At 39.2% G+C, this 12,394-nt stretch overlaps 1 protein-coding gene across 6 annotated transcripts in view; it reads left to right on the plus strand.

Annotated features, from left to right (window-relative positions):
• Positions 1–12,394, plus strand: part of LOC128705063 (centrosomal protein of 290 kDa) — a 448,876-nt gene that overhangs the window by 415,670 nt on the left and 20,812 nt on the right. For all 6 annotated transcript variants that reach the window (XM_070085555.1, XM_070085557.1, XM_070085556.1 and 3 more), the window contains 3 exons: positions 1,761–1,942; positions 6,113–6,278; positions 6,709–6,919. In XM_070085555.1, the coding sequence (XP_069941656.1) occupies positions 1,761–1,942; positions 6,113–6,278; positions 6,709–6,919 (559 nt within the window). The remainder of the gene's footprint in view (positions 1–1,760; positions 1,943–6,112; positions 6,279–6,708; positions 6,920–12,394) is intronic.

A 12,394-nucleotide genomic window follows, 5' to 3' on the forward strand; every position in this document is an offset into this window, starting at 1 on the left:
TGCATGACGATTTAATTAGAAAAATGCCTGCAACTAGTGATGATGTGAGTGAATTTAAGGCCAGCAAAGGTTGGTTTGAGAGATTTAAGAATTGTAGTGGCATAATGTGATAAGGCATGGTGAGGCTGCCAGTTCGGACCACAAAGCAGCTGAAAAATATGTGCAGGAATTCAAGGAGTACATAAGACAGTGAAGGACTGAAACCTGAACAAGTGTTTAATTGTGACGAAACAGGCCTGTTTTGGAAGAAAATGCCAAACAGGACGTACATTACTCAGGAGGAAAAGGCACTCCCAGGACATAAGCCTATGAAAGACAGGCTTACTCTGTTGATGTGTGCCAATACTAGTGGTGATTGCAAAGTGAAGCCTTTATTGGTGTATCACTCTGAAACTCCCAGAGTGTTCAGGAAAAACAATGTCCTCAAGGCTAATTTGCGTGTGCTGTGGAGGGCAAACAGTAAGGCATGGGTCACTAGGGACTTTTTCTATGACTGGTTACACCATGCATTTGCCCCCACTGTGAAAAATTACCTAATTGAAAAGAAATTAGGCCTTAAGTGCCTCCTGGTATTAGACAATGCTCCTGGTCATCCTTCAGACGTGGCAGAGCGACTTTCTGTGGAAATGAGCTTCATTAAGATTAAGTTTTTGCCTCCTAATACCACTCCTCTCCTGCAGCCCATGGACCAGCAGGTCATTTCCAACTTCAAGAAACTGTACACAAAAGCTATGTTTGAAAGGTGCTTTGTAGTGACCTCAGAAACTCAATTGACTCCAAGAGAGTTTTGGAGAGATCACTTTTGCATCCTCAATTGTGTAAACATTATAGGTAAGGCTTGGGAGGAAGTGACTAAGAGGACCTTGAACTCTGCTTGGAAGAAACTGTGGCCAGAATGTGTAGACAAAAGGGATTTTGAAGGGTTTGAGGCTAACCCTGGGAATCCTATGCCAGTTGAGGAATCCATTGTGGCATTGGGGAAGTCCTTGGGGTTGGAGGTTAGTGGGGAGGATGTGGAAGAGTTGATGGAGGAGGACAATGAAGAACTAACCACTGATGAGCTGCTAGATCATCTTCAACAGCAAGAGGCCACACCTGAGGAAACTGCTTCGGAGGAGGGGATAGAGAAATTGAGGAAGTTGCCTACTTCAAAGATTAAGGAGATGTGTGCAATGTGGCTTAAAGTGCAAACCTTTTTTGATGAAAATCACCCTCACACAGCTATTGCAAGCCGTGTTGGCAACCTGTACACTGACAATGTTGTGAAACACTTTAGGAATGTCATAAAGGAATGGGAGGTACAGGCCTCTATGGACAGATATGTTGTGCGACAGAGGTCCAGTGACTCTCAAGCTGGTCCTAGTGGCATTAAAAGAAGAAGGGAAGTAACCCTGGAAAAGGACTTGCCACCTCAAGTCCTAATGGAAGGGGATTCCCCTTCTAAACACTAACACCATCAACACTCTCCCCTCCTCCCATCCTATCAATCATCACCAGATCTTCAATAAAGGTAAGTGTCATGTAACTGTGCATGTCTTCTTCAGTTTGTGTGTATTAAAATTAATATTTCATGTGGTAAAAATTTTTTTTTGTTCATACTTTGGGGTGTCCTGCACGGATTAATTTGATTTCCATTATTTCTTATGGGGAAAATTAATTCGCCTAACGATAATTTCGCCTAACGTTGAGCTCTCAGGAACGGATTAATGGCGTTAGGTGAGGGTCCACTGTAATTTATCTAATTTTCATTTTTTTTTTAGAGGAGTGTGATGAGCTGCAACACCGAGTGAAGGAGCTGCAGGATACTGTTGATGCTACTTCCAAGATGAACTTGGTCCTACAAACAACCGAGACAGAGTTACGTCAGCAGCTTCAGGGAGCCATCTTGCAGGAGGAGTATGCTATAGTCACTAAACAAGCTCAGCAACTTACTGATGAAAAAGTATGTCAGATTTACTTGTTTAGAATTGCATAGAGAGGCTTATAAGAGTTTTCTTTTAACATTAATTTGTCAGGAATTGGAAAGCAGGAGAATAACAAAAAAAAAGGCACGATTCCGTGACTGGAATGATACACAAATAACCCGCACATAGAAGAGAGAAGCTTATGACGATGTTTCGGTCCGACTTGGACCGAATATAATTAAGATGGAGTGTAGAATGATAAAGTTTGAATAAGGAATATAGAGGGTGGACAGAAGAGATGTGGATTGCATTCAACTAGTTGTGCTCCTTATTTATCGTAATTTATGCAAGTTGAGTCACAACTCCTGGCCTCTCCTCTTAATTTAAACAACTTGTGCCTCCTGATAGCAAGTTCCATGTTGTACAGTGAGCTAATTTCTGCATTATCTAAACACTAAAAATTCCATAACCTAACATAATCTATATTATTATTATAGTTAATTACTATAGTTAACTATCAATAACAAAATGATAAACAATCATCTTAAGGTTGACAACATGGGACACATGGTTACAACTTAAAACATTGGTAGCACTATATGTACTCTTAAGTTGGAGGAAGAGAGGCTTAAGATCCAGTGACCAACTTTACTGATTTCTGGCCTCCAGTAACCTATCTTACTTGATTATAAAACTGTGCATTTTGTTTACCTTCACCACCTTGTCACCTTGCTTGTTCCACTTGCCTGCTACCATCAACTAAAAAAGTTATTCGTCTGCTATTTATGCCTTCAAGCTGCTCTTCACATCTCAAACAACCTTTTTCTCCAAATTCTAATCCCCTTGTATGTATCTTTTATGTCAGCCTGCCCCCTCCTCTGGTTGTCCTCTCTTCTAGTTGTCATACTTTCCTGTTTAAAGACTATTTGTTTAATATAAATACAGTGGACCCTTTGTTATCGGCCGTAATCCGTTCCAGAAGCTCGGCCTAAAACCGAAATGGCCGAAAACTGAAATAATATTTCCCATAAGAAGTAAAGACAATTAATCCATTCCAGACAAAAATATTCACCCCAAAAATTTTTTTTTAACAATTAACCCTTTCAGAGTCATGAGGCCCTCTCCTAAACTTGTTTTCAGGGTCGAAAATTTGTTAAAAAAAAAATTATTTTTTCTTATAAAAACTTACAGAATTATGCTCTCGCGAAGTTAGCGGTCTCAACAATGTTAATGCATCGGCGATTTTGCCCACTTTGAGCCCTATTTTCAGCCAATTCCAGTGTACTAGTCGACAAAAATCATTACTATTTCACTAGAACTTCGTTTTTTCTATCGAATGAGTACAAGAAACCACCCATTTACCGATTTCAACTATCCAGTAAAATGGTCAGAAATTAGCAATTTTGCCAATTTCACACAAATTTTAAAAGATACCAGTTTCCAAATAGGGTCCAGAATAAACAAGACAGACATTCCTGGCACTAAAATAACATTTCCTCTGTTCATTAGTCACATCCCCAGGCCCTTCTTACATTTCTTTTACTTTCCACTTTGAATTTTTATTCTCACAAAAAATAAAAGATTTACTGTTATGCAGACTACTGTATTAGTGTAGAAATGGTATAAATAATATCAGCACACTTGTGGAAGAATATTAGACTCACCAGTTGATGTGTATTGGACGCGTGGCATGATTTGTTTACTCTTGAACTTTGGCAAAAATCGAACATTTCTGCTATTTTGAGCTCAATTTCAAGGTACTTATCATTGTGAAACCAATCAAACTCATCTCAATTTCTGTAATATGTCTTCCATTCTATAAAATGAGACCAGGAAAACTAGAATACAACCATAAATACCATACAAAAATACAGTGCAAAGTCGCTGTTTTAAACCAAAAACACTGTCAAGGTTTTTTTTTCTCATTACGCACTGTGTGCTGCAGGATTTTTTTTTATACTGCGCACACTGACCACAGACCCATTCTTTCATACGTAGGCCTACCAGCTTTCTCGTACTAGATTTGAAGGTGCTAGAATTTAGGCGTACTAGTATGTCAATAACCCTGGTGCATAAGCCGTACTAGTACGTTGGAAACTCTGAAAGGGTTAAATCAGTATTACATACCTTTATTGAACACTAATGCTGGTTTCCTGCATGTCTACTACACTTCCTGCATGCCTGCTACACTCCCTGCATGCCTGCTACACTCCCTGCATGCCTGCTACACTTCACACTTAAATTCCATGGTGTTCCTCACTTTCTTTACCACAGGAGCTTTACTAGGAACTTTCTTTGGAGCCATGGGTACTTATTTCGCAGTTGCACTGCAACTGTAGTATATTACATGTGGGAAAACAGCGAAATGTTTGGATGTATGAGCAGAAGCTTCCTCATGCACCGAAAGACACAGCCAAAGTGACGCACAAGCAGCCCCAGCTGGCAGACGGGCGTGTTCGAAACGGCTGATCACCGAGTTGGCAGATAACAGGAACGGCCAATAACCGAGGGTTCACTGTATGCAGAGGTGGTGTGGAGTTTCTAAAAGTATTAGTCAGAGGGCTGAAGAGGGGTTGTTGAGGTGGTTTGGTTATTTAGAGAGAATGGATCACAGTAGAATGACTTGGATGGAATATAAAGGATTTAGAGAATAATACAAACTTTGGAGAGGTTAATGTTAAAGTGACATTTCAGTCTATCCTGAACCAGTATCAAGGATGGACTGAAATGTCTAGTTTCCTCCAGAGTGCGAGGGGGTTGTCCTCAAAAAGGTTGAAGGGAGGGGGGGTAAAGGAGGTTTTATGGGCGAGGGGCTTGGACTTCCAGCAAGCATGTGTGAGCGTGTTAGATAGGAGTGAATGGAGACGAATGCTTTTTGGGACCTGATGAGCGGTTGGAGTGTGAGCAGGGTAATATTTTGTGAACGGATTCAATCTAGTTCTGCTTATCTGTCTTTCTGTCTGCCTGTGTGTGTCTGTCTTTCTATTTGCTTGTCTCTGTCTCAGGGAGCGGCTAGTAAACCTGTTGGTTTGTGGTGTATGGGCCACTCCCTGATTGCTGAGCAGGTGACACTGCTTTTATTTGCGTCATGTTTATGTCCTATATCTACAAACACTGTATAGTACTTGTCCTGAAATTTTTGGGTTATCCTAGGTAATTTACATTATGTATAATTGTATTTATGAGTACATGTGAGAGACAGAGATATAGACAGAGATACAAATAGTGATATAGACAGATATATAGATAGACAGAGATATAGGCAGATACAGACAGAGACAGCCAAAGCCAGTCAGTTAGCTAGCCGAATACATAAGAACATAAGAAAGAAGGAACACTGCAGCAGGCCTACTGGCCCATGCAAAGCAGGTCCATGTCACCCCCCAGCTTAGACCAATGACCCATCTAGTCAGGTCACATCCACTGAAAGAAGGAACACGACTTGTGACCCAGTAGCACAAGCAAGTCAGGTCCAACTCACACCCACCCACACCCACTCATGCATTTATCTAACCTATTTTTACTTTCCTCTTAATATGTGAGTGTTACTATGACATGACATCAGTGAATCACTGGTGTTTGCCATGCTATTTGCTCTAGCTGGCGCTCAGTTGAACCGGTGCTCCCACAAGGTACTAAGTGGTCCCCGATTTTTTTCATAGTGTGCACACTGAGTACACAGACCCATACTTTCATGTCTAGGCGACTCAGGCCTATCGCACCAAATTTGAAGGAATGAAAAATAAAACAATCTACATTTGGAGCCCACCGCACGTGAATGTATGTCTATGTGTGGACAGTTTAAGGGTTAAGGGTGTCCTTAAATATAGGTGCCCTGTGGCCTGGTGGTTTAAGCTCTCGCTTCACATGGTGAGGGTCTGGGTTCGATATACAGTGGGGAACATAGACAACTGGTGTTTCTTTACACTGGTTGTCTACGCTCCCCATCAGTAAATGGGTACCTGGGAGTTAGTCGACTGGTGTGGATCACATCCTGGGACAAAACTGTAACCTAATTTGCCCGAAATGCTCTACATAACAAGTAGCTTTTGTACCTCTGTATGTATGCTAAAATTTCTAAATAAATAAATAAATATAGTAGTATGTCATTGATGTCAGCTAGGCCTATATACCTTGTATATGTACTTGAAGAAATGAAGATAGTATTATTATTATTATTATTATTAATAATGTGACTTGCTTGACAGATGCAATTATCATCAGATAAAAAGCGTCTGCAAGCTTTAGTAGATGTTCTGAGTACCCAGATGAAGCAGAAACAAATGCTTGAATCTTTGAATCAAGCTGAAGTGGATCATTTAAGAAAAGAAGTTCAAGATCTTGCAGCAATTAGTGATGAGCGCTCTAAAATAGGTGAGAAAGCTGTAAGTAAATGGTTACTTGCAGATTGTAATAGTTCATTTATTCATTATAATTATTGCATTCAGTAAAAATAAAAATTTTCATTAGCACTAAAAATTTTTTCACCAACTTTAAGAGAGATTATGGGAAACTTAGTACAATAATGTATTTTTTTTTTTACACAAAGGAGTGCACATGCACTCATGCATTATTTTAATGTTGAGATAAAGCAGTGACTTAATATATATATTGAGGTAAAACCATTGTTTTACTGTGCTGATGTTTATTCAGTATAGGACTAACTTATTATACTGAAGCACAAGATATGTCATAGTATTATTAAAAAAATTAATCTACCGTATTGATTCAATTAGAAAACATTCAGAGAAAAAATGGCCTCAACATTGTAAATATAATTACCATATATATTATTGCTTTTCAGATGAGTTCAGTCGAGAGATAATCTTTCTGAAAGTTAAGAATTTAGAACTGATTGCTGAAGTGGACGAGACTAAAGCCTTGTGTGAAAAACGGTCAGTTGAAATCTCTAGTTTAAGTCAACAGTTACGTGATAGAGAGAGACTTTTAGAAACTTCAACAGACACCAATCATGCCAGAGCCACGAGATTATATGTCATCATCAGGGACCTAAGGTTTGTATAGAAATACTGAGTGCATGTTGATTTTCTCTTAATTTTTTAACATTTAAAGGACAACAACATACAGTATACAGGACTGTGCACAATATACTGTATTAGATATGTACTGGTTTTAGTTGTTTTTGGTAATCTGATCATAATTACAGTATTAATACTGTATGAAGAACAATAACACTGGATAAGGCCAGTGTTATTGTTCTGTGCTTCAGGTAATTCCATGTCTGTCTTCAAAATTTTGATAAAACAAAAGATACTGTACAATAGTGTGTTTTTCTATAATGTATTAGCCCTTTCACTGTCCAGATCTCCAAAATTAAAATTGCTTTCAGTGTCCAATTTAAAAAAAAAAAATTTAATTAAAAAATAGACATTTTCCTGATGGTAATAAAACTACAGTTGCTCGAGTTCATGAAATTCCTGAAGTAAGGTTCCATGCACAGTGGATGGAGTTTTGCAAGTTTTTACACATGAATCACATGTCCTTGTATTTCTTTCTTTATCTGGTGGTGTTAGAACATACATAACACATCTGGGAATATTTCTTCTTCTCAGTGGAAGGAAGTTGTATTATATAGTGCTTTAAAGCTCATCAGGATTCTCCTTGCTTGATGGTGCATCTGTAGTGGCAGCAGCATTCTCTCTATCTTCATATTCATACAACACCAAGTCCTCATCTCTATCTTCAGTACCAGAATCACTCTGGGCAAATAGCAAATGGCCAATAATCTGTGGAGCGAGGGGATGTTTGGAACGTGACATGTTGGTATGGTACATTGAGGCAAACTGTTCCTAAAATGCTCATTGTGATGCAGGAATTTTTTTGTTGGTGCCACACCCACACAAAAAGTGAGCTAAAGGGATAACTGGCAAAGGAGGCAGATGGATCTTCAATTTTCTAACCAATCGAACACAAAGAGTAGTAGTAAACAGAGTTAAATCGGAAGCTGCCATAGTGAAGAGCTCTGTTCCACAAGGCACAGTACTTGCCCCCATCCTGTTCTTCATCCTCATATCATAGACAGAGATTTAAACCATAGCACTGTATCATCCTTTGCAGACGATACTAGGATCTGCATGAGAGTGTCATCCATTGAAGACATGGTAAATCTCCAAGAAGATATAAACCAAGTTTTCCAGTGGGCAATGGAGAACAGTGTGATGTTCAATGAAGACAAATTCCAACTACTCTGTTATGGAAAACTGGAGGAAATAATAGCTAGAACTGAGTATACTACAAACTCTAATCACACAACAGAGCAGAAAAGTAATGTGAATGACCTGGGAGTGGTAATGTCTGAGGATCTCACCTTCAAGGATCACAACAATGCCACTATCATATCTATGAGGAAAATGATAGGATGGATAATGAGAACATTCAGAACAAGAGATGCCAAGCCAGTGATGATCCTTTTTAAATCACTTGTTTGCTCTAGACTGGAATACTGCTGTACATTAACTTCTCCATTCAAGGCAGGTGAAATCACAAATCTAGAGAATGTACAGAGAACCTTTACTGCATGTGTAAGTTCTATCAGACACCTTAATTACTGGGAACACTTGGAAACACTTGACTTGTACTCACTGGGGTGCAGGTGAGAGTTACATCATAATCTACACCTGGAAAATCCTAGAGGGACTGGTCCATAATCTACACACAGAAATCACTCTCTACAAAAGCAAAAGATTAAGATGTTTATTTTGACAAATTACATGGTTGTACAGAGGAATATAATAGTTGGGTGTACATGCCAAAAGCCCCTTTGTATGCAGAGCATTTTGGGCAAACTTAAAGATTAACTTAAGAATAGTAGTGACTATACTCTACATGACCAAAATGCTATAGCTATACACTTGTCCAAACTTCCCACCACTACAGATATCAGTACTAAAACTCAACCCACAACTCAGGATATAAATAACCATAATTTAAACCTAGAAGATGATTGATCACGTTGACCCTGATCTAAACCTCCATAATCTGACACACAATCAAAACCTATTGGAAAATAACTGCCTTTACTACACAGCATCACAAGCCAGCACTATCCTAAACAATGCTAAAAGTCTATCAGTACTTAACTACAACATTAGGTCCTTTAGCAAACATTATGATGACCTCCTGGCACTCCTTGAATCACTAAAGACACCCTTCTCCTGCATTATTCTTACTGAGACCTGGCTTAAGCAGGACACAATAGATATCTACCCTCTACCAGGATACACAGCAATCCACAACTGCAGACCATACCAAGTTAGGGGTGGTATTGCAATCTATTACTCTAACCAATTATCTTGTATTAGCACCACTTGCTTTAATGATGAATATGGAGAATACATTTTTGCTAATTTTACTGTAAAAAACCTTAAGACGCCTATAACAATCGGTGCCATTTACTGGATACCCCACACAAACATCCCAAATTTCAGTGAGAAACTTAAGGCACTAATAACAAACAGACAAATGAATAAGCACCACCTTCTCTTAGCTGGAGACTTAAACATCAACCTTGGCCTACTAGATGATCAGCCTGTAACTGATTTCATCAACAATATGAACAACACACTTCTCATACCAACAATAATGAAACCAACCAGGCTCACTGAAACAAGTGCAACCATAATAGACCACATATGGACCAATATACTAGCCCCCCTTAAATCAGGGATAATCACAGATAGCACTACAGACCACTACCCTACCTTCCTCTTGACAAACATTAGTAAACCACCACTTGAATACAACAAAGTTTCATTTAGACTCCATGTTGAGGCCTCAATAAGGAAGTTCACAGCTGACTTAGAGACTGTTGACTGGCCTACAGAATTCTCCAAGGCCAATGGTACTGATGACTGGACAGACATTTTTCTTAACAAATTACTTAGACTATACAACAAACATTGTCCTATAAAAACAAAACAGATCACAAACAAACGGCTTGGTTGCCCATGGCTAACCAGCACCATTCTGAAATCCATTGATAAGAAACACCAATATGAAAAGCAATATAGACAGGGCTTAATACACAAAGATATTCTTAAACACTATTCATCAGTCCTCACCAAATTAATAAAGAAAGCCAAACAACTATACTACTCCAGTAGATTCACTGACACAAGAGGAGATATAAAAAAGACCTGGAAAACACTCTCTCAGATTCTAGGGACCCACAAACTGAAAAAAAACAAGAATATTGCCCTAACTAAAACTAATGAAACACCACTGCATCCCACTTACACAGCTAACAAGATAAACGACTTCTTCTCAATCATAGGTTCTAATCTCGCCAATAAAACCCCACGCACCAATGCCCATGCCGGGGACTACCTAGATGGGAATTTCCCAAATTCCTTCTATCTTGCTCCAACTGAGCCCATGGAAGTCACCGAGATTATAAAGTCACTTAAAAATAACTCAGGGAATCTGTCTCATGTCCCACCATTATTGTACAAGAGAGCGGCCCATGTCCTCTCGCATGCTATCTCATTGCTTTTTAACAAGTCACTAGAAACTAGCACCTTCCCGAAACTACTCAAGACGGCAAGGGTTACACCAATACATAAAGGTGGTGACCGTACAGATTTAAACAACTATAGGCCAATATCAAACTTACCATTGCTATCCAAAATCTTTGAGAAACTCGTGCACAAGAGACTATATTCATTTATAATGGCACAAAACATACTCAACCCCTGCCAATTTGGATTCAGGAAAAATAAAAGCACTAACGATGCAATCATAAAAATGCTAGATCTGCTTTACACAGCATTGGAAAATAAGGAATATCCACTAGGAATTTTTATTGACCTAAGAAAAGCTTTTGACACAGTAGACCACAGCATCCTACTCCACAAACTTGACCATTATGGTATAAGAGGCCATGCGCTTGCATATTTCAAATCTTACCTTACTAACAGGTATCAGTATGTCACCATTAAAGACACAGCATCAACAACACAGCCACTTGATACTGGAGTTCCGCAGGGAAGTGTCCTTGGTCCCCTGCTCTTCCTCATATACATCAATGATCTTCCAAACGTATCTCAACACCTGAACCCCATTCTCTTTGCTGACGACACGACTTATGTCATCTCTCACCCTAATCTTGCCACCCTCAACACCATTGTTAATGAGGAGCAGATCAAAATGTCGACTTGGATGACAGCCAATAAACTTACGCTTAACACTGACAAAACCTACTACATTATGTTTGGTAGCAGAGCAGGAGATGCGCAAATTAACATTAAGATCGACAACACTCTAATTGCCAGGCATAATGAGGGCAAATTCCTAGGCCTATACCTCGACAACAACCTGAACTTCAGCACCCATATCCAACACATAACCAAAAAAGTATTCAAAACGGTTGGGATCCTCTCCAAGATACGATACTACGTGCCGCAAACTGCCCTACTCACACTATACCATTCACTTATATATCCATACCTCACCTATGCTATCTGTGCTTGGGGTTCAACTGCAGCAACACACCTAAAGCCAATAATAACCCAACAAAAAGCCGCAGTAAGAATAATCACTAAATTCCATCCCTGGCAACACACCCCCCCCCACTCTTCATAGATCTAAACTTACTCCCTGTTCAGTACATCCACACTTACTACTGTGCAATCTACATCTACAGGACCTTAAATTCCAATATTAACCTTGACCTAAAACACTTTCTTGATAGTTGCGACAGAACCCACAGGCACAACACCAGACACAAACATCTCTATGACATTCCCCGTGTCCGACTAAACCTTTACAAAAATTCAATGTATGTCAAAGGCCCTAAAATCTGGAACACCCTACCTGAAAATTCTAAAACTGCAGACACATTCATCACCTTCAAAACTACCATCAGAAAACATCTTATCTCCCTGATACACCCTGTCAACTAATTACACGAATACCACCTGGTGGTTAACACTTACACTCACTCACCCATTTGACCATAAACAGAAATATCAATCTCAATCTCAAAATAATGAATCTTAACTAGTCATAAGTTGGCCTATGATACTCCAATACTGAAACTATGTATAGTGCCAAAACAGAAGCATTCACATTGCTAAACTCACAAACTAGTACAGTGGACCCCCGGTTAACGATTTTAATCCGTGCAAGAGGGATAATTGTTATGCGAAATAATCGTTATGCGAATGAATTTTCCCCATAAGAAATAATGGAAATAAAATTAATCCGTGCAAGACGCCCAAAAGTATGAAAAAAATTTTTTTTTACCACATGAAATGTTAATTTTAATACACACAAACTGAAAAAGGCATGCACAATTACATGACACTTACTTTTATTGAAGATCTGGTGATGATTGATGGGATGGGAGGAGGGGAGAGCATTATCTTCTTACTGTTTAGAAGGGGAATCCCCTTCCATTACGACTTGAGGTAGCAAGTCCTTTTCCGGGGTTACTTCCCTTCTTCTTTTAATGCCACTAGGACCAGCTTGAG

This window comes from Cherax quadricarinatus, chromosome 16 (assembly GCF_038502225.1).
Source record: "Cherax quadricarinatus isolate ZL_2023a chromosome 16, ASM3850222v1, whole genome shotgun sequence".
In the NCBI taxonomy this organism is placed as follows: Eukaryota; Metazoa; Arthropoda; class Malacostraca; order Decapoda; family Parastacidae; genus Cherax; species Cherax quadricarinatus.